Raw genomic sequence first — 24,009 nt, forward strand, 5'->3', positions numbered from 1 at the left:
AACTGTAATAAAACCATTCCAACACTGCTGCTTAGCAGTTGGTCTTAGAGCACTGCATTTTAGAACCCATGGGGCCAGCAGGGAATCATATAATCCAATGTCACGTAGAAGGAGGAACATCAAGCAAAGAGGAGACAAGGGACTAACCTAGTATCACAGAGCAAGACATGGCACAGAAGGCACAAGAACCGGGTCCCTGGACCCCAGGGAAGAACCTCTTACTTCTGTAAATCAGCGCTGAGAAACATCGTGACATAAATGAAAACAAAAGTTACCGACTCCCAGGTTTCCTTTTGTAAATATTTTCAAACAGCACACTTGTGAAGTGCTTTCAGAATGAATCTTCAAAGATTTTATGTTTACTATATTGGGCAAGACAATGATGTGAGCAAACCGAGTGACACACGGGACAGGTTACTTATCTGGTAAGCTCAGCTCCTAAAAACACACCAAGATCCGAAGAGCATGCAAAACAGGAAAGGTCTCTGAGCAATGAAATCCAGGTCACATGGTCTGGCCTACCACTGTGCTTGTTCTCCCATATGGCAGCGCATCAGGCTCTAGTCTGCTTTTAGGTAAGACAAATCTATCAAGTTTGGTCCCAGGGGAGATGCCAACAGCTCAGCAGACTAGAAGCAGCAAATTAGAAAGGCAAAAAAAAACCACACACACACAAAGAAAACAAGTGGTGCACAAATAGTCGGAAATTCAGTACAAATTAGCACTAAGAAGTGAAAGCTGAATAAGGGGATGGAATTAAACGGTTGACCCTGGGGATCTGTACAGGCAGAGCGAGGCCATTGAGTGTGAAGGTTAAGGGTCCTCCCAATTGCGAGGGCCCCTGGGGAAATGGATGCACTAAACAGGAGCGGAGTAATAGATGCCTCCCAAGATGACCTTGAGTCATCAAAAGTTCAAATTCGTTTGGCAAACCAAATTCAAGAAAGCGGGAGAATCCATTATAGAAAAATTTCCATTAGACTGATTAAAATGACGCGTAAGTAAAGCTTTCATTATTTGGAAAGTTAACCTTATATCCCACTTTACTCAGTAAGGATGCAACTCTGCCACAGCTGAGACTATCTTAGAGGCTTTAGAAAAGAAGCTTTTATTTAAATAGGTATAGGGTGGCTGTGTTTTCTTTCATTTAGAGCTTGATCTTCCCTCAGTCATTCTGAAAGAGTTAGAACCAATTCCCTTTGCCAGAAGAGGAACGAGCCTCTCGCCCACCCAGACACCTAGACATCCTCTGGGCACTGGGCCTGCCCATAAAGCCAGGGAGGTCGGCAGGGGTCCTGAGCAGTCACCTCACCTACCACCTAACAGTGTCCCCAAGCCTTGTGGGTGTGGCCCACATCTTCTCTGGGAACATTCTTAGTCAGGGATTCCCTCAGGCAGCTTCGAATCCTTCCTTTTCATTTTTTGGTTTTGAATTTAGTAATTTAGATTAAATTTAAATTTAGTAGTAATTTAATTTTTATCAGAATTATGCACGCACACAAAGAACCAAATAGCTTTCACTAAGTCCCCCTCTCCAGAAGCAGTTACATTCATCCGCTTTAGCTGAGTTTTGTTTCCTTGTTTAGTATTTATGAGTATGTCCATATTTCTAAATAACATGCTTATATTGTTTAGATCTTTTTTTCAAGTGTTACCTATCAAACTCTCCATATGAAGGATCAGAATTTTGCTATTTTTAACCTCCCCACTGTCAGGAGAGATGTAGTTTCTCAGCCATCTGGGAACTTCGGGAGAACTCTCTTTTAGCTGCCTTTATCCTAACTTCCAGAGGCACCTGCCGTCACCATTTTGTGAACTGGTGGGGGGTGGTCTGCGGTGTAAATCAGACTGTCAGATACCCCAGTGCTGGCTTCAGGTTCACCCTGCTTGAGTCAGCTAAGGCAATTATCATTGGTTCAGCTGTTTTAGGATTTCCAAAATTTTGGTGCTCCCATTTTCTATGTTGCTATGGGTTTACACTTTAAGACAAAAACAAAACACTTACTGTCATTTTAATGAGGCTCAAAAGGGAGTGGAGACTAAATGCATGTGTTAATTCACCATCTTTGACAGAAAGCATGTCATTGCTTTTTTTTTTCTTTTCCAGAGAACAAATTATTTTCCATTTAAATTCACCTGACAAAAACATCCAACTCACTGAAGCAGTTTGAGTTTCCTTCTATCATCTTCCTATCTTTTATGAAGCAGATCAAGTCAGTGACTAAAAAGGAAATTAAATGTCAATGATAGTCTGCCATTTTGGGCCATTGAGAGGGAGGGAGAGGGAGAAAGGGAGAGAAAGGGAGGGAGGAAGGGAGAGCAGGGGAGGGAGGGAGGGAGAGAGGGCGTGAGGGAGGGTGGGGGGGGAGAGAGAGAGAGAGAGAGAGAGAGAGAGAAGAATGTGGAAAAGACTTTTCCCCTGAAAGAATCTGGCTAATCTTTTATCAACTCTTATAAACTTTTTAACAAAGAACTTTTCTGAATTTTTAAGATGCTTCTCCCTCTACAGATTCCTGTTCCTCTCCCTGCATGTGTTCCTTACCAATCACCTACTTTGCTATTTCTTGGAAGACCATGCGTTTCTTAGATTTAGGAGAATGTGTGTGTGTGAGTGTACCCACCAGTGCTCATTAATTTATCCCCACTCCCTCTTGCATAGCCACGCCATTTGTTACTTACCTATCTTTCTCACACATGGTGGCCCAGACCCACTCACTCATCCACATCACTTCTGCATGATACAACATGTAATTGGTCCCTTTTACTGGCACTATTGATCTCTGACTGAACAAACCCTCTCCCACCCACACTTGTCCCTGTCCTGAGTTCCCTCCTTCATTTCCTCACCCTCAAAACTGTCCTCCTATGGCCATACTTTCTTGTCCACATTCTCAATGGAAAATACTCTCTTTCCCGGCATCTCTCTAGATGTCAGTTTCTGTAGTGTCTCAGAAGAAGAGGGGGTCCTTCCCCCTTTCTGAGATCAAGGGTTTCATGACTTGTACTTGATTCCTGCCCCCTCACTTCCTCCATCCGTCATCCCTGTCTCATCTTTTAACATCTTCCTCTTGAGCTCTTCACTGGATCTTTCATATTCCTAGGATGGTTTTCTTATTAAGATTTCCCTTTAACCCTCCAACACTCTGTGCTGCCACATTCTCTCCTTCAAAGAGCTACGCAGGCTGGCCTGACTGCTCCTCACCTGGTGGTTCCCTCCGTCCTCCCAGGGCCCCTTGGAGTCATCTGCCCACTGAGGCCTGCTGGGTCCTAGCCCACCTTGGCTGGGGGTCTTCACTTCTCTGCATTCCTTTCCTGCCTCACACTCACTTCCCAATAACAATGAGCATACACATTTCTATTAAAAAAAAAATCAACTACATAGCCAGTAGTTGAACCTGTCCAAACGAGGTGCACTTTTTAGCGTGAGACTGGCTGGAGCTGGGAGTGTAACTCCTTATCTTCACTTAATTTTTTAAATGAAGGTTTATCTAATAAGGATATAAATTCGTGTTTCAAGGTTTGAAATACTTCTAAAATAATCCCCTCTTGCAGCACTTTGGTGACTTATATCTTCATTCTGTCATGGCAAGACTAAAGTTATGCAAGCAGCATAACAATTGCTTATCAAAAGTAAAATCTTATGCAAATGTTTTTCAGCCCAATACAAAATTAGCAATTCTTTATATGACTAATGACTATATGCCTTTATGATAATGGCAAACACGAAAAACAAAAGATCAAGGGACTCTAAAATAAGCACTGGGGATAACAGAAGGGTTGTGTAGGCGCTCAGCAGTAACTGTGAAACCAAAAGATAATCATTATATACTTCTAAAGATCTTTAAACCCAGAGTGACGCAAACCATTACACAGTGGTTATTCTCTCCCTGCCCCGACCCAAGCAAAATCCTTAATAGACAAGACTCTTCAGCTTTTTAAAACACAAGCACATATATCCCTTACTGAAATCAAATAGAAGAACAATATAAAGCTGAATTATGCTAGAAATTATCAAGCTCCGTAAACCCATGAATTGACAAATAATTGACAATAACTCAAATTATTAAATTAATAAAGATTTTTTTCCTGATAAATGTAGCTTCAAATTCTAACAGCCCACAATTAAATACGTGCATTTAATAGAATTGAATACTTAATAAAAGTCAAATCACATTTAGTCAACTTAATAGTTGAGCGACTACTCTGTACATACAGAGTGTCAAAACAGATGCCATGGTGAAATCCAGACAGCAGCCCAATAAATATGCAAACCTGGTGTCACAGGAGGTCATTATCATGTCTGGAAGATGGAATACATTAATAAAACACACAATAACTGAAGAAGCTCTACCAGCTGAACAAAACTGTACACGTTTGAAGGGCTGAATAGAATGGTTAGATAACATAAACCCTGGAATCATAAAAGGTCTCCTGGAAGACGGTGGAGACAAAAACAAGAAAAGTATGGGTTGGCAGAGAGGAGGGAGAGAGAAGTCTTCCAGGAACGATGGCGTGTGAAAATCTGACTAAGGAGAAACACACAGGGAATAGGGAGGGCAGCAGAAAGACCAGGCCGGATCGTCACTGTCACTTCCTGCCCTTCCTCACTGCTTTCAATAGCTTCCTCATTGCATTCTGCCCACAAAAGTTCTCTGCACACAGCTACGGTATTATATCATTACCTTCAAGCTCAATCTCGCTCCCATTCTGCCCCAAACCAATGTCTCCCACTGCCTCACAAATCGAATTCAGACTCCCAAGTAATACACAGTAAGTTCTCAATGCATTTGACTGTGTGTGATTACTTTCATATCTCCTGTTCAATTTGAAGGATCTAGAAGGCAAACACCAATCTTGCTTATGTTTTGATATTTTGGTATGTAATAGCTCTTACAAGTAACTTATGCATAGAAGTTCAAAGCATATTTATTAAATGAATGAACCGAATGAATTAATAAATTTCATGCAGTATTGGCAGGATGGGTGAGCCAGGTGGTAGATGACCTCGCATGGGAAATTAGAAGTTTAGATTTGATATAACAGACGCTAGCCAGCTATTGGATGATTTTGTGTAGGGTGGTAACTTGATAAAAATGGTGTTTGCAGTAACTTGTTTTAGTTGTGGTTATAGGGAACATTATCCCAGCAGTAGAAAGATCACTTTGCTCATAATGTTTTGCTAACCAGATGAGTAAAGCAAGGTGAGGATATTAGTCTGTTGATTCCTTACTAATGTGCACATTCCTTCAATAAATACCAAAAGAAAAAAAAAATTGTCACATGGATCCTTTATTTTAAATGAGTTCAGCCTGAGATATGAGATGATTTTTTTTTTCAGGGTAGGTAATAGTTTAGTCTCTTGATTTTAAAGAACAGTAACCAAAAACCTTAGAAATTAAGGACAGATATTCTTATTTATGAATTATAAATATTCTCCGTATTAGAATCTTCCAAATTAACACTCAAATAAAACTTAAAAACTGAAAAAAAAAAAAAACCCTCCATTTTGGCTATTCTTCTCCCAGTGAAGAATACTTGATTTTTTGTTTTATCACAGCTAAAATTAATTAGATGTTTACATAAGTAGAACTTTATAATCTAGTATGACGTTTGGATGTTAATGGATTAATCAGCATTTGAAAATATCCGTGCATTAAAATGTATCGAGAGGTTACAAACTGGTGCCCATTCTTTCTAAGAACTCAGTCTTTCTCTGCTCAAGCCTCACCCTTTCTACCATGTGCTAGAAAGTAATGGATGACAGGAGGGGGTTTGGCAGCACAGGTAACACTGAGGAAGAGATTAGTGAACAAGGTTCTTGGTCTTGGCGGCTCATTAGAAACACGTGAGAGCTTTGAACAGCTATGAATTCTTAGCCACACCCCAGACCAATGTCAATATATTTATAATCTCCCTCCTTCTGGTGATTTTGCTATCCAGGCTTGAGATCAATGAATCATATTTTCTTTAGCCATGGAAAAATAATTTTTATGTCTGATTTTCTTGACATAGCACCAAACAGATGAAATAGTTTAGGAGCAAATATATCATACTACTAATTTTATTTTAAAGAAAAGAAACCTCTACTTTACCTGCCTTCTGACAGTGTACTATCTTTTCATACACGGCATCAGCATTTTCAATCAAGGCCTTGAGGGACTGGATCATCTGCAAAGGGAACATCCAGACACAAGGTTACACGTGACAACAGAACACCGGTCTACACACAGGTATGAAGCTCCTCCCCTAAAGTCAGGCAGAGGTGATGACGCACAATGCGCTTTTATCTGACTTCCCACCACACAAGTTGAAACGTGTATGTGAAAAATGATACAATCATGCATCCCCATGTAATAGTTTAAACAAGACTGTGATTATTACGTTTTGGGTATAGTTAGGCTTGTACTTCACTGAATTTGGGCCTTGAGCCAGTACGAAACTGAGTTTGTTTCAGTGTGAAAAGCTACAAATAAATACGTGCACACATCTGACCTATGTTTTATGTCATATTTTCAGTCATTCATTATAACATAACCTTTAACTTCATCTTATAGAACGCTCCAACACCTACACACTTTATCCATTTCAGCCACAATGCCTTCATCTGAAGATTAGTTTAACTCTTACAATCAGGATCAAAAAACAGCTATTATTGGATGTATCACTAATGAGAACATTCAAACTAGTATTTTTAATGTCCCTATCAATGATTTTAAATTATTCAAGTTTGAGTTCTTATTCCAAATTGCATGTGTTTGCTTTGAGAGCCAAGCTTAAATAAGAAAAAGGATCAGGACACGTTATTTTATTTATCAAAATGTTGGGAAAAGATCTGTCTCAAATAATCTTTTTGGCTCTAAAATTACTATGAAAATAGAATAGCCCGGTTCAGGTCTCATGGCTCAAATGGGTACAATTATAGATGCTTACTTTTGTATTTAAAAGTCTAAATATTTTGCATTATAGTATTATTCATTTATTTTACATGATGTTGGTTCTAAATAACAAACACCAATCCATCATTCTTCGTCCCTTTAAATCAGCCTTGTTTTTCTTTATAGTATTTTATCATTAGCTGCCATAGTAATTACTTTTATAAAAACTAAATATATGTAGGTTGGATTATTTGTGTAACTCAAAGAACACCATATTTTGGTCAGTTACACTTATTTAAACTAAAGCATAATCAACATGCCTGTCATGCAGGGTCTCTGGTCCCAGTCTCCGCACAAGAACGCAGGATATGGTGAGGCCAAAAAGGTACACCAACGGAGCCATAGATAGGGGAGTCATACCACTATATTCTCCGTGGTGGCTGGGTTGGATACACAGGAAGCAAACATCCGCCAGTACCCCAACAAGGGGTCTTCCTGCACCCCAGTCTCTCTGGCAGCTGGGCGAGACACACACAGGAAGTAGGATCCACACGATCCACAATCAACCATCTGCTTTTCTGCCTGCCTGCCAACCAACCAACCAACCAACCAACCAACCAACCAACCAACCAACCAACACAGCTATGGCAGTTATATCAGTGGCTAATTGGCTAACTGGTTACAGATGATGGCCAACCAGTCACAGCTGATGGCCATCTACTACCCGAGCCAGCACCTTTCCATGTGAGGCTGAGAGCCTGGAAACTGCTCTCTGGGACTCTGTCCCCACAATGCCTCTTAAGAAGTGCACCAAATTCTTAAAGTGAGTCTCACAGTATTTATCAACTTCCACTGTTCTAAGAAAATTACAGTAAACATCCGAAGGATTGAAGGCCAAAGCAGGTGTTCATTTATGACTTCTTCATTCATTATTCATGGAAGGTCTACTACAGACAGCCCCGGAGTAGGATCTGGGGACATAGTGACCCACAGAATATAGCCCCTCTTCACGGAGTTCACAGCCCAGTGGTGGGGCTTACACCTTGGCATTCAGTGTTTTCACATTCATTCTTTATAATCTGAGTCCTTCCTATAAATTAAAACATTCTATTTTACAGTTTGACATATTGAAGAGGCAGTGATAAAAATGAATAGTTAAGAACTTGATTATACTGGCATAAAGTCATTTGTACTGTTACATAATTCGCATACTGAAACGGTTCATACCGTCATTGGTAACCTTTTTCAGCTTTGATGTCAAGCCAAATGAGAGATATGAAGAAGCAAGGACTTCTTCAAGCAACGATGGTAGTTGTCAAAGCCCAGTATCAAAGAACTGGCCAACCGTACCCTCATCATTCGAATAGGAAAAAGGAAAAAAAAAATACAAGCAATAAAATGAACTTGGTCGTGAAACCAATGGGCGGGACAGAAGCAATAACAGAAGGAATGGAGAGCAAAGCTGGAGCACTGAGCACAGGCTCAGCAGGTAGACAACCTGTGGGGAAAAGGTGGTCGAAATGGATGCATACTGGGGGTGGTGCAGGGGCAGAAAGAGCACATATTTATCCAGGTTCAAATTGTGGCTCTGCTATTCATTAGCCTTGTCATCTGGGACAAGATATTAAATGTCATGGAGCCATAATTTCCCACTTGTAAAATGAGTTTAATAAAAGACACTACTACCTTGATGATGTTGTGAGAAATAAATGAGAAGACGCATATGACTGGCTCAATGAAGACGCTGCGGTGGGTAGAAGTCTCAGGTGACGCCCCATTTATCCAGGGGCCTGGGGGCGCATGTTCGGGTAGCCCAAAATAAGCTGAATGAGGATGCCGTCCTTTCCTATGTTCCCTGGCAATGTTTCAAACACCCATCACTGATTTTAGTTTTACTTGAAAAGCCTGCGACGAAGCTCAGAAAAAGCAACAAATGGCTCTACTACTCTTGAAAGTATCTTTCAGTATCATCAAAGGTTAAACAGTTCTGCACCTTTTAGCTGTAAAATACAAACATGCAAGGCTTAAGAAACGCACACCCATCTCAAAGGGCCGGAGAGGGAAGCTCACCTGCCTCCTGTGCTCTGTAATACTTGGAGGATCAATCCTTTATTCTTGGGATAATCTTTTCTGAATCCCTCTTAGTGGTCCCCTGACTAAGTGCTGAGAATGAATAAAAGAGTTGGCTGACCCTGGATGGTGAGCAAACACTAATGACAACATGTGGCATTGTCACTGTAGCCCACGTGCTATTGGGTGTGACAAAGTTAAATACTCCTAAGCCACGCAGGTTGGTGGGATCTTTAACGGTGGGTCCTGGCAGTGTCCTGGTGTCCATGTTGATGCCTCATTTGTGGCTTGGGCTTCAATGGGAAAGTTCTCCCGATACTGAGGGTGAATACACCCCCCGCCATTACTTATGAGCAGTATATAGAATATGAAGGTAGCTAATATACCAGCATGGAAAATGCAAATGTAGTGAAAAGCCATTCCTCTCAGGTTTGTAAGTGAAGAGCAGCAGGTATCTGCAGGCTGCGTTAGAGGGGAATTCGGAGGTAACCAGCCCAGGAGAAGGTAGGCACACAGTAAACAACCAGCAGAACAGACCAGGCAGGAAGAAAACACACTCAGACTTTAGCAGAGATGATTCATGACGCCACACCTGTTATTAAATGTTTTTACCACTTCCTTTGGGAGGAGAAACTGCCAGTTTATATCTTTTTATAGTTTTAGGGTATATATTTATATTTAGGGTGTATATTTAAATTACTGTATGGCAAACAGTGTATAGTTCTTGTCCATAGCATAAGCTCATTAATCCTCAACTCTTGCAGTATTTGCATAAGTTCCTCTTGAGTGAAAGAGTGCTAGGTATTCTTCAGGAAGCTCTCTGGACCCTGGGCTCCTGTAAGCACACGAGGTTGAGGTTCCAGCAGGCTGAGAGGGCTGGCCAGGCCATGGGCCTTCTCGCCTGCCTGCCCAACTGGCTGCTGTCTTGCTTTCTTTCAGCGGACAATTAGGACTGAATGTAGAGCACATGGCACTGAGGACGCAGCAGGGCCAAGACGGGGGCGCCATTCAATCTAGTGGGGACTACAATCTCTGTCTGGGTCTGCTATTTTATAACAAGTTGTGATTATGAATAGTACAAGTGTTGGTTGGATGAATCAAAACGAAAGCAATTCAGTGCCTCCTCTGCATCAGGTACATATGTGGTGCTTTCTATTTCATTTAATGTTCACAAAATCCAAGTGAGGCGGGTATTCAGGGTGTTACGTTTTACAGACAGGAACACAGAAGAGCTGAGCGTTAAGCAACTTTCTCAAGGTCAGCTGGTATTATGGGCAAAAGGGACTGTAACTAATAAACAATGGAACTTGTATTTCATTTGACCTCAAAGCCTCTGCTTTTTCCACAGCACCGGGATAGGTCTTTACATATGAGTAGCAATTGTCCAGGAAGAAGAAAGATGTACAAACGGAAAGAGAATTGAGTAACTCCTCATGGGTACTACACACAGTACGGCAGTATCGTCTCAACTACCGACACTGACCCAGAATTGTTTTGTTTAAATAATATCTCTATAAAGTGCTTTGGAAAAACATTTTTTTAAAAATGACAACAATAAACAATTTACTGGGCTCCACTTAACAATTTCACTATTATAGCAGAGAAATCATTTCTATTTAATGTGAAAACTACTAGAATAAGCATCTCAGACAAAAGCAGACATGTGGGGAGGGACATCAAAAGATGAGTCAAAGGGAAAAACTGCTTTATCTTATTTTCTCTGCATATATTACATTAATATGTCAGTACCATGCAGGGCTCATCAGAGTGGTTGGTTTTATAAGTAGTATTTGCATTAATGCAAATACCGTAATATCATCAATCCCCGTTAAATGTACAAGTCTTGGCACAGCAACCAGACATCCTGCTGCCAACCCTAGTAACTTGCTCTGTGGACACTTATATTGTTTATTAAGTACAAGATGCTTTTATATAGTTGTTGCTAATGGATTTTATATCAATGTCTAGTTACCACTACCTCCTAGATTTCTGGAACTAATGCATTAGGAAAAACCTATGGATTTAACATAGCCCAGAAACCCATTTTATAAATTTGATCAACTTTAATTTAAGAATTTAATACAGGACTCGAGCAGATGACAAGCAGGAAGTTTCAACTAAAGGCAAAGTAGATATTAAAATTCATATTTTATTAAGCTGGAAAGAAACCAGAAATGCCTTTTATAAGAACGCTCTGTTTTGAAAATAACTCCCATGTTAGTATAAGGCAAACTTCTCTGTTTATAGATATGTTATGAAAAGGACTATTATTATATTAATATATTGAATATTACTGGATATCTGTAGACTGTTTCTTTATTCTCTGTTTTGAAATTTGCATATCAATTAGGAAAAATTCTGTTTTCAGAATAAGCAAATCTATGGTTTTATATAAGAATCTTATGTCTGATTTTGGACAACACACCAAATCTCCTTTCATCCCAAGAACACAGATTTTGATAATTATGAAAGTAATTTTGTCAACAATTTTAAGCCCTTGGGTGAGAGAAATTTAATAGCAACAGTAATAACATCTTCTGAATTCTACATTCCGCCCCCCCCCCTTTTCTTGCTTTTGCCCTCAGTTTCAAATAGAAATGGCTCTCTTCAGAACTTCCTTGGCCTGTCCCCATCTTAACACATGGGGACTGCTGCTGCTTTGGTTGTAGCTGTTTCTAATGATGTTACGAAGCCTGAGAAGTGTGAAAGTTGTTATAAAAGAGAACAGCTAGATAGCAAAAAAGGTTGGTCCTTTTACACAAATTCACATAACAGGTAAATATATTCCCCAACTAAAATAATTGATCATCATTCTCAACGTGCCAATGGACTTATGAAAATGATACCCCTGACCCCCACTGAACACCCCCCGAGGACTAAGTCTGTCTTAGAGATCCATGGTAGGCCTCGGTGGACAGTGAATGCCCAGGTGGCAGCTGTGGCTTCAGGTACCACAGGGCTCAGGAAGGACCTAGGAGGACTGAACCAAGGCTGGACTTGCCTCTCAGGACTTCAGGGATGAATAACAAAACAGCAAATGTGAATCAAGGATGGAGGTCTTTAAAAGATGAACTAATTCAATCCAGAGCAGTATTCTCCCTCTAATGACAATTATCTTCATGGCAGTCTCTAAAGCTCCGTGTCACTGGAGGATTGCCACCTTTGTGCTACACAGCCCTACAAAGAGAGTTGGCTCACTAATGCTGAGAAAGGGACAGAAACTAAGAATGAAATTTCCTTAGGAATCTGTGGTGCTTTTTTCTGTGATCTTGAAAGTAACATCTCTCTGAGTTAACAACACTATCTTTTTTTTTTTTAACACTTTACAATAATTATTACTATGTGGGTGAAAAAAATTTTAAAATCAAATGCAGAAATAGTGAAATTCAGGGGTAACATTTTCTTTCACTACAGCTTCCAAGGACTGCAAAACATCACAACGTTGAAGTATGGCAGATAAACCACTTATAGTTATTGTTAGAAAATACAACATAGCATTTAATACTTGAAAATGATATAAAACCACACATTTGAACGGGGGTGTGAAAGTTTTATCGCTGTGGGGGTCTTTGCCCAGCTGCACACTACAATGAAAGCTAGCCCCCCTCTCCATCTCACACAGGTGGAGGGTTGTGGCCACGTGCTGCTCTGTGGGGGTGGGCAGAGAGCTGGGTACCATCCAGGGACATGCCAGGTCATCAACAGCTGCCGTCATCATCCTTTCCAGCAAGGTCACTATGAAAACACTTTCTTAAATAATGAATCGTTTCCAGAGTAACTTGTCCTAGTTTCTTCATGAAATCTCACTTCCGCTTCCATATTTTTTCACGATGCAAATTATAGAAAATGATAAGGGAAAAAAACCTACATAATAGAAAAAGTATAAAAAGAACCTAAAGCTCTGCCAGATCAAAAAGCACGACTGAACTGTAAACAAACATGGAGAGAGGAGCGTATTTTATTTGGATGCTACCACATACTCCCAACTGCGCCGCAGGCGTGATGGGGAGGAGGCCGGGTATCAATAGGCATAAAGTACTCTTAAGCTCTACAGGGATTTCCATCACGTTAGAGGGAGATAGGGAAATGTGGGTAGACAAGGAGTGACGGGCCCGAGAGGATGGGATACAGAATTATGATTGTAAGCAGAGACTCTCTGTGATCAAAGTGGAATTTGAGAAGTATGAATAAAGGGTGATGGAAGAAATGGGGGTGGGGGACCTGCCAGTGGGGCCTGAAGCCGGCAGGGAGCTACTGCTGTAGGAGAGACACAGGACACCCCAAGGAGCTGGTGAAGGATGGGATTGAGAGATTATGTAGGGGAGGACAGAGCAGGATTTAGGGATGGGATGCTGTGGCCACAGAAGGAAGAGCCAAAGACATAGAGGGTACACTGGAGAGAGAAGAAAAACTGCAGCACACCCAACAGCTGTAAAGCATTTCACAATTTACAAAGTGTCTGTAATACGTTAACTGATTCAGGATGTGGAGTTCCACCTTAGTTAGCTGAGCTGAGCTGAGTTTCAACAGGGCAGCCTTGAGAAAAATCTGCAGCAGCAACCAGAAACTGTGTGACACTTTGGTGCTGGCCTCGGAAACTTGGGGATTTTCTGCAGCCAGGTAGCAGCTGAGATGAAAGAAGGTCTACCTCTCTGAGAGAGGAATTCTAAGATCACTGAAATTCACACATCACAGTGGTGCTCCAGAATCACTCCAATGAATAAGCAGAGAGGACTAGTGTCAAAGACACAGAAGGAGGGGTAAGAGGGGCAGGGACAGGAGAAGAATATTAAACATTTACAGATGTGTGAGTGGGGTTTCTGGAAGGAGATGAGTCTCCAGTGTGAGGAGCTCTGGATTTGGTAATTGTGGAGCATGTCATTGCAGTACCGACAGTTCTGCCATCATGCGACATACGTCTTCCTAAGTATCAATGCGCTATACAAAACTGTGCCATAAAAAACACAAGATTTGTGAAGAAAATGGGGTTAGGGACACGACTTTCAAAAATTTTGCAGAGACATTTTAAAAAAGGCAGGAACTGAATAAAAGTGATAGCACAGTTCTGCATATGTTAAATAGTAATGGATGTGGCAACTTGACCTTGAAAAACACCTGATGTTTGCATGTGGAAATTGGTGTCAGAAGTGTTGCAGCTTGTGAGTTACTGTGAAGTGGTAGGAGAGTGATCTGAAATCTGATGAAAAGCTGTAACCTGAGATGCGGTTGGGAGTAGCTCATAACATACTCAGGGAACCGAAGTCGGTGGTAGGTGTTTGAGGTGTGTGTGTGTATATTCAGTTCACCAAGGTGCAGTTTTCTGTGTTCACCAGTGTTTCTTGTGGTCAAAACTGTGCATAGCAAACACAAAATCCATCTTCTGCTAAAATTGTGCACTAACGTGTCAATCACGCGAATTCAAATAAATTTGCATTTTTAAAACAAATGTAGCAGAACTGAGTATAAAGGAAAGAGTATTTCAAAAGCTTTCTGAATTTTTTTTTCAAGTCTCCTATGCAATTATATTGTGAAGTATAAACTCTCTGTTTCTATCATATTCAATGTAAGTATGGTTTTGGCATCATATAAGCCTGTCTCAACACTGTACTTGACTATTTTAACAATCATTTCTTGCCAAAGAATAGATGCCAAGTACTATATGAATCTGGAGGGAATTATGAGTTATGAGTGACCCAGGGTCCACATTCAGGAAGCCAAGAATTCTCTAGCTTTTCAATATTGTCTAACTTTTCATAAAGTTCACTTAGGAGCTAGGGTGGTATGTACCTAAGTGAAGAATGTGGCTCTCCTGTTACATAATTTTTTATCTAAACACTGATGCCATCTGAATCTCTGATGCACCAAATTTCAGATCAAATCCTGTACAGTAACATCACATCTCATCTATAGGTGTCTAGTTGATTTTTCACATGATGAAAAGTCTCCTCTACCACATTTAACGTCTCCACCTATAACTCCTCACTCTAAATTAATACATAATCATATTCACACACTTAGAAAGGGCTGCATTTCACATATTAAACTTCAAGTTTAATTAGACTGCAATTTCTGAGGTGAATCACCATGTAAAGATAAGATGTTATGATGTTATGATAAAGATGTTATGCTTATTACACACAGTTATATATTAATAGGTTTCTCCTGTTCTCACCTAAAGGACCATTTGGATTCAGTATAACATTCACCAAAAATAAATAATATGCAATCAAAACATCAGATTGCCCTAGGTTCTTACTCTTTCGGTTGTCTCGGCACCCAGTACACACTGGATGGACCGAAAGCTTACACTTGTGGGTTATTTCTAAGCGGCACTTCCAGTGTCAGCCACTAGAAGTCCTTAGTAGTACACATTTGTTAGGCTGGAGGAAGGAGAAAGGAGCAGAGATGTGAGAAAACACTACAAAGAGGAAATCAGGGGTGGGGGAAGAGTACTCTGTAGAGGGATAAAAGAACAAAAGACAAAATCACAGAGGCAGAGGAATTAAAATAGTGAATGTACCATGGTGGTTTATCTTTTCCAAAGATACATTTTTAAATCAGGTAAGAAATTTTTATTTTATGCAGACAACTGAATAAACTATAAAGCCACAACCAAACACTTATTCACTCATATTTCTAGCTTAAATGGGATTTAGCATTACTAGAAGTCTCCATATGATCCCAAACATATTTAAATTGAGCAGGGGCTGGAGAAGCTCCATTGTGCAAAACACCCAGGGGAAAACAGAAAAAGGCTCTGGAAAAATCGGGGGCACCTATATAACAAAGGATTACTTAGGAAGTCAATGTGCAGATTTAAAGTTGTTGATTTTACTATCAATTGTTGGCAAAGTTTTCAAACTTCTGAACAGCCTTAGTCTCACAAAGTACACAGAATTTTTAAAAGGTGAGTAGAATTTTGGTTTTGATTTTGTTTCTGTTTCCAGTCCTGTACAATACAATACTCAGAGAAAACAAAAATTACTGAAAATTGAGCAAAATAACAGAACCTAAACTAGCCGAAAAAGGAACTCCATTGGAATTGTAACACTGTGCAGAAAAACTATGTAATAACTCGGTTCAAAATATCGGTTCATGTAACAATGTATCATTCCGCGCTCTTCTGTGTGGAGAGGATGTATATAGTTCGTTCACATGCACTTTAATAATCTTGTTCTTGCTCCATTTGAAGATCAACCTCTATGATCAGAAGTCTCCGTGGTGTGCCACGTATTGTTTTCGACATGATCACTGGGGGAAGCTGCATGCAACATTCTCATATTAAGCAAGCTACTTCAGAGGGCATACACAAACCCCATCCTCTCCGCGGCCTTCAGCCGTGTCAGCCTTGTAACACCGTAAGACTCTTTTCTTACATATATAAACTATTATTATATCTAATAATATATATTTACATATATAACTATATATAAACTATTATTATATATAAATTTATTATTATAAACTATAATAATGATGTGCTTACATGACATCCTCATGCCATCTCAGACGACATGAGATGTAAGTGCACCTTGTGCTCAGTTACCCTCTACAGTTCTGAGAGTAGGAACGGATATGAGTAAGTAAGGGACTTAGCAACTTGGGAAGGAACTTTCAACGGGGCCTGCAGGGGGCCAGGTGCCTTCCAGTGGGGATGTAGTCTGCAGCCAGCCACTCACTTCTGCCTCCGGTAAGTGCCTGGTAAGAGGGAAAGAAGGGCCAAGGCACCAACTGTGACTCTGCAGGTCTTGGAAGTTTTAAAGACAGTGAGTTCAGAAGCTACATCTTGGGTGGAAAGGAGTGTCTACAAAGAACTGATGTGAAGGGCTGAAAACCTGGCCTGAATCATCCCCGCAGGAAGAAAAGGGAACTTGAACTCCTCAAACCCCAATGATTCAGTGAGCAAGCTACTAGCGGACAGCAGATTAGGAAGTTCTGGATGCTGCATTAACTCCTTCAAGTCACCAAAAGCCATTTAGAGTTATGAGATGCCCGTTTAAAACTATTCTTACTAAATTAATTAAATTTCAAAAGATACAATTAGAATTCAACACAGTATTGCTTTTATTACTGTGTATTTCTATCAAGCCTTTTCTCCAAGGGGATCAAGGTGATTTAGAAACTCCTAATTAACAGAAAGTAATTCAATCATACTCTTATTGTACGGCATCATTAGTTTCTCTTAGGTCTGTGATAACTAAGTATAGATGTTAGTTAAGAGAGAAAAGCAATTGGAGACTTCTCTGTAACGAAAAGCAAGATTTTTGAGCACAGTGAGCGTCCACCGTATCCCAGGAATGACAGAGATAGAAGACAAGAATGCATTTGAACAGCATTTACTGTATAAACGCAGGCATTCTTCCTGAGGTTGAATGCATTTGACCAGCTACTACAGTATTTACCGTATAAACCCAGGCATTCTTCCTGAGGTTGACCACACAGCTCACGTGTTTCTGTGTCTTCCCCTTTTAGAGTAGAGTAATAACTAGCCTAGCAAGGTGGTGGGAAACCTTACCTTCTGCTTTTCACTTTATAATTTAAAAATGACTTTTATGAAAGAGAGTTGCCATGCTCTCCAAACTGCAAAGCTTCCCCTCTGAAGTTTGAAGTGATGTGAAAATACACACATATAAAGGTCTTCAAGCTTCAAGAGCTGCCTATTTCTAACATTTGAACACTAATAATGACATGATAATGACTACCATTTATGGAGAAATTATCATGTTCTGGGCTATTTACATGTAATCTCATACTCGCTAAGGTGGTGATGTTATGCCCGTTTTACAGATAAGGAAATGGACCTGCATCTAGTCACAGAGGAAGCACCAGAGTAGCGACTCTTTCATCATCAGGGGCTCACATTCTTTGCTAGCATCACCTGCTGAAAAAAATCCCACTCAGCTACTTCCTAGGGAATAGGAAGGTTCCTCCTCCTTCCCCCAATTTCTCGTCGCAATGTCTCTGTGTAAGAACAATCTTGTGCACATGTATTCACGCTCCATGTACACCTGCTCGATGGTCTGTGTGAATTCACAACTGTATTTATTGAGATGTGCCCTTGACAAAACACTCCAGGGCATAGCTCCTGTTGGGTGCCAGTTGCCCTGGGAGTTAGCTCAGGATGGCTGGTGAGATGACAGAGGATTGCCCAAGGTGGGGTCGAAGCTGGCAGATGTGTGTGTGTGTGTGTGTATGTGTGTGTGTGTGTGTGTGTGTATGTCAAGGTTTCTTCCCCCAGGAGCACAGGACAGTGGTATGGCTCCCCTCCAGGGCCAGTGAGTGTCAGAGATTAATCGGGCATGACCGCCGAGAGAAGGTGGCTACCTGGCACGCGGGGACTTTTATGCTTGGCCCACCCGGGGCCCGTGCCCACCTGTTAGCTCACATGACAACTGATGTATGAGTGTGCTTTGGAAAGTGATGAAATCAGACATGTGTACGAGGGGTGTTCCCCTCCAAGGGTGGCTGCACTGAATCTGGCTCCTCTCCTGGCCAGCAGAACAACTAAGAGCCTGCCCTCGTCCTCCTCTCCCCTCCACTCCTCAACCTGCTATACTTACTTCTTAGGACATATCAGTTTGTAAGTCGGAATTTCAGACAATGCAAAGAATCCTCTGGCAAAGGGTAGGGGAGACTTGAGGGCTTAAACAAGAAGTAAACGATCTAGGGCGCTGGGACCCTCATGCCCTCCTACCTCCCACCTGTTCAAGGCCCAGCTCCTTCTGCCTCTGGCCTCACCCTCCCCACAAGCACCTGGAGCTGTCCAGGTACCTCAGGTGTCCTCCTCTTCCTGGACTGGCAAGCCACCATTCACTGCCTTAGGACACGGGTGCTACCACCTGGTACAAAGACAGGAAGAGCAGCCACTCCACCGTCCACCCTCTCAGCAGGCCCCAAACCTGACCTTCCCGTGGACGGTTATTTGTGATAATATAAATCGGTCAACTTCAGGGAAATACAGGTACTCTGGGACAGAGATATCGGTAGAAAGGACATCTGATATGTGTGTCGTGGAGATCAAGGTCATTTTCATTCATTCATTCATTCATCATTCATTCATTCATAAACATATATGGAGTGCCTGCTCTGGGGTGAGAACACAGTGGTGAACAGGACACACAGTCCCTGCTACCCTGGAGCTCAGATTCAGGGGAGGGGGAGAGATGTACCTTCCAAAAAGGAATCAAATCAATGAATGTATGATTCCAGGCTATAAGGAGCCTAAGAAGAGAGGAATAGCACAGAGAACAGCAGGGTGTGGGAATCAGAGGGGCTTCGGAGCAGCTTTCCTGTCCCCCTGATGGGAGAACGCTTCAGGTTTGGTCTCCACCTTCAGCCCCCTTTCTAATCTCTCTCCTTATGAGAAAGCTTTAAATAGAATGTGGTTAGCATGGCCTGGATTTTACACTCTGAGAGAAAGCCCTCCTCCCTCTTTGGGAGGGTGAAAGGAAACGGGGGTTTTAGAGAAGACGTGGAGCATGATTACCAACTCCACCCAATTCCCCTTTCTCTACCCAACCTTTACCCTCCCCTAACAAGAACTGCTTGATCTGACTGAGAAAAGGAGCACCAACCACTTAACTGGATTCTGTGGCGCGTCCCTAACGTCTCCTTACCAAGCAGCACAATCCTGACTGTGCGTCTCACTCAGTGTGCGTGAAGTGAAGTTAGTTATAGATTTTACTGGATTATGTAACACAAAACTCGGGTGGATTGTCACCATTTTCTACTGACAGTGCGACTTGCCTCATGAGCTCTGTTAAGAAATCAGAGCAAACTTGAATTTTCATGGCTTTCTTCTCCTAGTGTTCCACGTCTCGTGTCTTTGGGTTTCTGACCATCAAATGCTAACAATGAGCATTACTGCTTTTTCCAGGCACTCAAGCAATGATCGCCCTCTCCTCCTACTGGGTTAATAAGTAGAGTGATGTTCTTATGGATCAAAATTCAAAATAAACTGAGGACATTACTAAAAGAAAGAAAAACCTTTCAAATCACAATTTAAGCTGACAAAAGTGAATCTGGAAGCCAGTGCATCAAATAAAACAACCTAAGGACTTTTCTCCCCATCTTCCTTTTGAGGGGTTGCCAAACTTTTTCTGTAAAGGGGCGGACAGTACATATTTCAGGCTTTTAAGCTTAGACTTTGTTTCCGTTGCAAATCCTCAGCTGTGCAGTTGTTGTGAGAAAGCAGTTACAGAGACTACGTAATGGAGAGGGCCATGCTGTAATAAAACTTCGTTTATGGACACTGAGGTGTGAATTTCATATGAATTTCACATGTCATGAAATATGAAATACTGTTTTTAATTTTTTTCAATCATTTAACATGTAAAAACCATTCTTAGCTTACAGACCGTAGGCCCTCATTTCCCAACTGCCGCTCTAACACGTTACATGACGCATCAACTCAAATAGCCATTTGTATTCACAAAGATAGATTTTTGCTTTTGACACCAGATAACTGATTAAAAAAACTAAAATTATCTTGTGCCATGTAATGATATAAATGATGGTATAACGCCTCCATTTGATCACTGTGGGGACAGAGTCCCAGGGAGCTGTTTCCTGGCTCTCGGCCTCATGTGGAAAGGTGCTGGCTCACGTAGTGGATGGCCATCAGTTGTAATCAGGTGGCCATCCGCTGTGGCTGGGTGGCCAGCAGCTGTTACCGGTTAGCCATTAGCCACTGATATACCTGCCGTGGCTACACTGGGGGGTTGGTTGGTTGGCAGAGAAGCAGACAGCAGATTGCGACTAGCAAGTGGGGTTAGTAAGCATGGATGGCGGATTGCAGATAATGTGGATCCTACTTCTGTGTCTCGCCCAGCCGCCAGCGAGACGGGGGTACAGGAAGACCCCTCGTTGGGGTCCTGGCGGATGTTTGCTTTTGTGTCTCCACCAGCCGCCATCGACAATATAGTGGTATGACTTCCCCATCTATGGCTCCGTTGTTGTTCCTCTTTGGCCTCACCATGTCCTGCGTTCTTGTGCGGGGAGCGGAGGCTGAGACTCTGCCTTACAATCACTCTCCAGTGTAGAAGTGTAAAGAAAACTAGAGGGATCAACACTGATTTCAAAGAAAGTATTTGAATTAAAGACTTGTATAAGTAGATAAAGGATCTCCTATATAAAATCTCCATATAAAAATCTGTAATAGTTAGCCCTACTGATTTGACTAATACTAAATACAGTAAGGAAATAAATATTTTAAATTACTTAACACGTTATTTTTAAGTTTGTAGAGTTAAACTTAACTCTTAACACATCATATCGTCCACCCACTGAGTTTACTGTGAGAGTAATTTTCTTACGGCTCAGAATTTGAAATGCCCTAATTAAGTTAGAAAAGACTTTAAAACCATTATTAAGTGTTGTTTTTATTCCTGATGAATTCGTGTGGTGGTAAAATCAGATTTCTGGTATCAAAGGTGGTTATTTTAGTGGGGTGAGTGGCATTAATTATTTCGCAACAGTCTGGGGGAATATAAGTGAACGGAATGAAAACTAGTAGCTGTTAAAATAGAAAAACAAGTGACAGTGCCTGCAGTCCTCACGGAGAGCAGGGCATGTGCAGAGAGGGAAGTCACCACCCAAGCAGGAGAGGAGGGTAAGCCTCCTCACCTGTGCAGAAAGGAGAAACAATGAACTCACAGGCAGTGCTGAATGACTAGTCTTATGAAGATGAGGTCAAATTTAACATAACAAAATGGGCTTCAAAGCTTATGTAGTGCCAAATGTTATTTATAGGAATACATCTAGCTGTGGAGAAGAACCACTGCCTCATTATTCAATAGGCTGTGGAAAAATACTTAAGGTTTTTTTTTTTTTTTTTTTTTTTTTTTTTTTCCACTTCATGACTAGCAACAGAACAGACAGGGGAAAAAAGTCAGAAATCAGTATATCCTACTGCCCAGGGGAAAATGCCAAAAGGTGGCTCAAGTAAGTGTCTACAATGACATTTTCTCAAAGATAATTCAGAAATATATGATTTTTCATATAATCTGGTTATTTCAATAGCTTCATTTTATGAAGTTGATTCCATCCAAATTATCCCATTTCTTAGAGAGTTGTCTACCAAAATGTGATTGTTCAACCAAAGAGTATGTGTCCATGAAAACAGGAGCTCAGCATTTCAGTTACACACAAATCTATATACTACCACTAACAATTTTATACACGTATCTAATGGAATTTCAATCTTTTCAATTCAACTCCAAATTGGACTTGCAACACTGCTGAATTTCTAAATAGAAAAGCATATGCCGTTCTAAACTACCCAAGAATGGGTGGCAATAAATCAAGTTAATCTGTGATGAATGAATCGTGCATTTATAAAGTCAGGGAATGGTATGGAGAACATCACCATCTAAACAATAAAATTATATTATCATTGCAACTTACATGCTTCCTAAACTCTAACCTGAACAACAATGGGATACAATGAAATATTAAACGATTTCATCCTTTTGATGCATCTTTACCAAAAAAATATTTCTGAAAAGAAATTCACATGTGTGATTCTTACTGGTTAATTATAGCCAGCACTGTTAAAATAATCACTCAGGCAAAATAGCTCCACTTAACTAGCCGGAGAACATTCTGAAACCCACATGGAGTCAGACACCAGGGCTAAGCTCAATGAAGGCTCAGATGCCAAAGGCAGTCACCTTCCCAGGTGGAATGTAGAAGCACCACAGGCCACCCAACCCCAACTCCCCACCTAATGAGAGATGGCCACTGTTAGGAAAACTAATTAAGTTAAATGGTGAAGGCGCATTTCCTGGCTTCTCCAAAGGCTGCAGCCCACACAGGAATTGGTGTTCCAAAATGGAGCCCCCTACTTGGGGAGCTCCAAGGTTTTATCCCCGTGTCTACAAGCTCACAGCGATGGAAATGAATACATGGATTTTTCTTTCAAAGTAGCCAGCGCACACTGTCACAACGCCCTCTGTGCCAACAGCACAGGCCGGAGGGTCAAGGAGAGACTCGGCTTCCCTCTGCGTCCAAGGTGAGAGTGAGCCAAGCCCCCAAACACAAGGGAGAAGCAGGTTGCCTGCATTAGTGAGCTATGAAATGCATGTTCTAGGTCAGCAAGGCTTCATCTTTGTGACTCTGAAAGCATTTGGAACTCAAGCTGCATAAAGACATACAAATTATCACATACTGAAAGCCAATTAGGCTCTTTGTTTCTTTGATCACTGCTTTTCTGTTTGAAAAGGATTTCCATAAAAAAGGACAATCACATCCACAAAAACTGATGTAGCAATAACATTCTGCGAACACGACAAAAATAATTACAAACTTTAAGATGTCAGAAGATTCTGAATGCTGTAAAAACTTTTTAGTTTTAAAGGGCTGCATGGTATTAACTGTGTTTGATGCATGTTTCAAGAGAAAAATCAAAAATTTTGATTCTAGAAAACTTCAATTGCTAGAGGAAAATATGCATGAGGTACACGTTCTTCACATTATTCCTCCTCCCCCCGCCCCTTTTCTCTCTCCTGGCAATTATTAGGCTTAACATAAATTCTTCATCGATCCAAATACACCAAAGAGATGCCTCTGTTCCAAGATGCTCTACGAAGAATGTTATTTCCCTAAAAATAGTCCAGGTAATAGACAGCAATTCGGCTCTATTCTTCTTGATGATCATAATATAATCCCTTTAGCTGATCTAGTTCTCCAAGTTGTCATACCATACTTCCAACTCTACCTCCTGGCTCCTCTCTGAAACATGCAGGTCTTTCTCTACGTGACATTTCAGGAAGTTTGCTTTCCAGCAATCCAGAAGATGCACTGCAGTGGGGACGGGATGCTGCAGTCTCGGGGGCTACAGCAGTCACAGGTACAGTGGGGAGAGTGCAAAGCGATTTTTTCCCCCACATATGTGGCCATATTTTATAAATCATTTTGCCCTGGGGGCTTTCCACTTATTCAAACAGTGAGTTTCAGAGCCTGGGTGAAGAGCAGCTATCTTATAAAAACAAAGACACTTCTCAGATTTAAAGGTCAAATTAGACTTTTTTTTTTTCAGGTTCCCACCAAAACAACAGGCTTGAAA

At 41.1% G+C, this 24,009-nt stretch overlaps 1 protein-coding gene across 1 annotated transcript in view; it reads right to left on the reverse strand.

Annotated features, from left to right (window-relative positions):
* The window catches only part of PLCL2 (phospholipase C like 2), a 176,965-nt gene that overhangs the window by 39,636 nt on the left and 113,320 nt on the right, over positions 1 to 24,009 (reverse strand). Inside the window, exon 4 of the mRNA XM_033132705.1 lies at positions 6,093 to 6,168. Coding sequence (XP_032988596.1) covers positions 6,093 to 6,168 — 76 coding nt within the window. The remainder of the gene's footprint in view (positions 1 to 6,092; positions 6,169 to 24,009) is intronic.

The sequence above is a fragment of the Rhinolophus ferrumequinum genome, chromosome 17 (assembly GCF_004115265.2).
Source record: "Rhinolophus ferrumequinum isolate MPI-CBG mRhiFer1 chromosome 17, mRhiFer1_v1.p, whole genome shotgun sequence".
NCBI lineage: Eukaryota > Metazoa > Chordata > Mammalia > Chiroptera > Rhinolophidae > Rhinolophus > Rhinolophus ferrumequinum.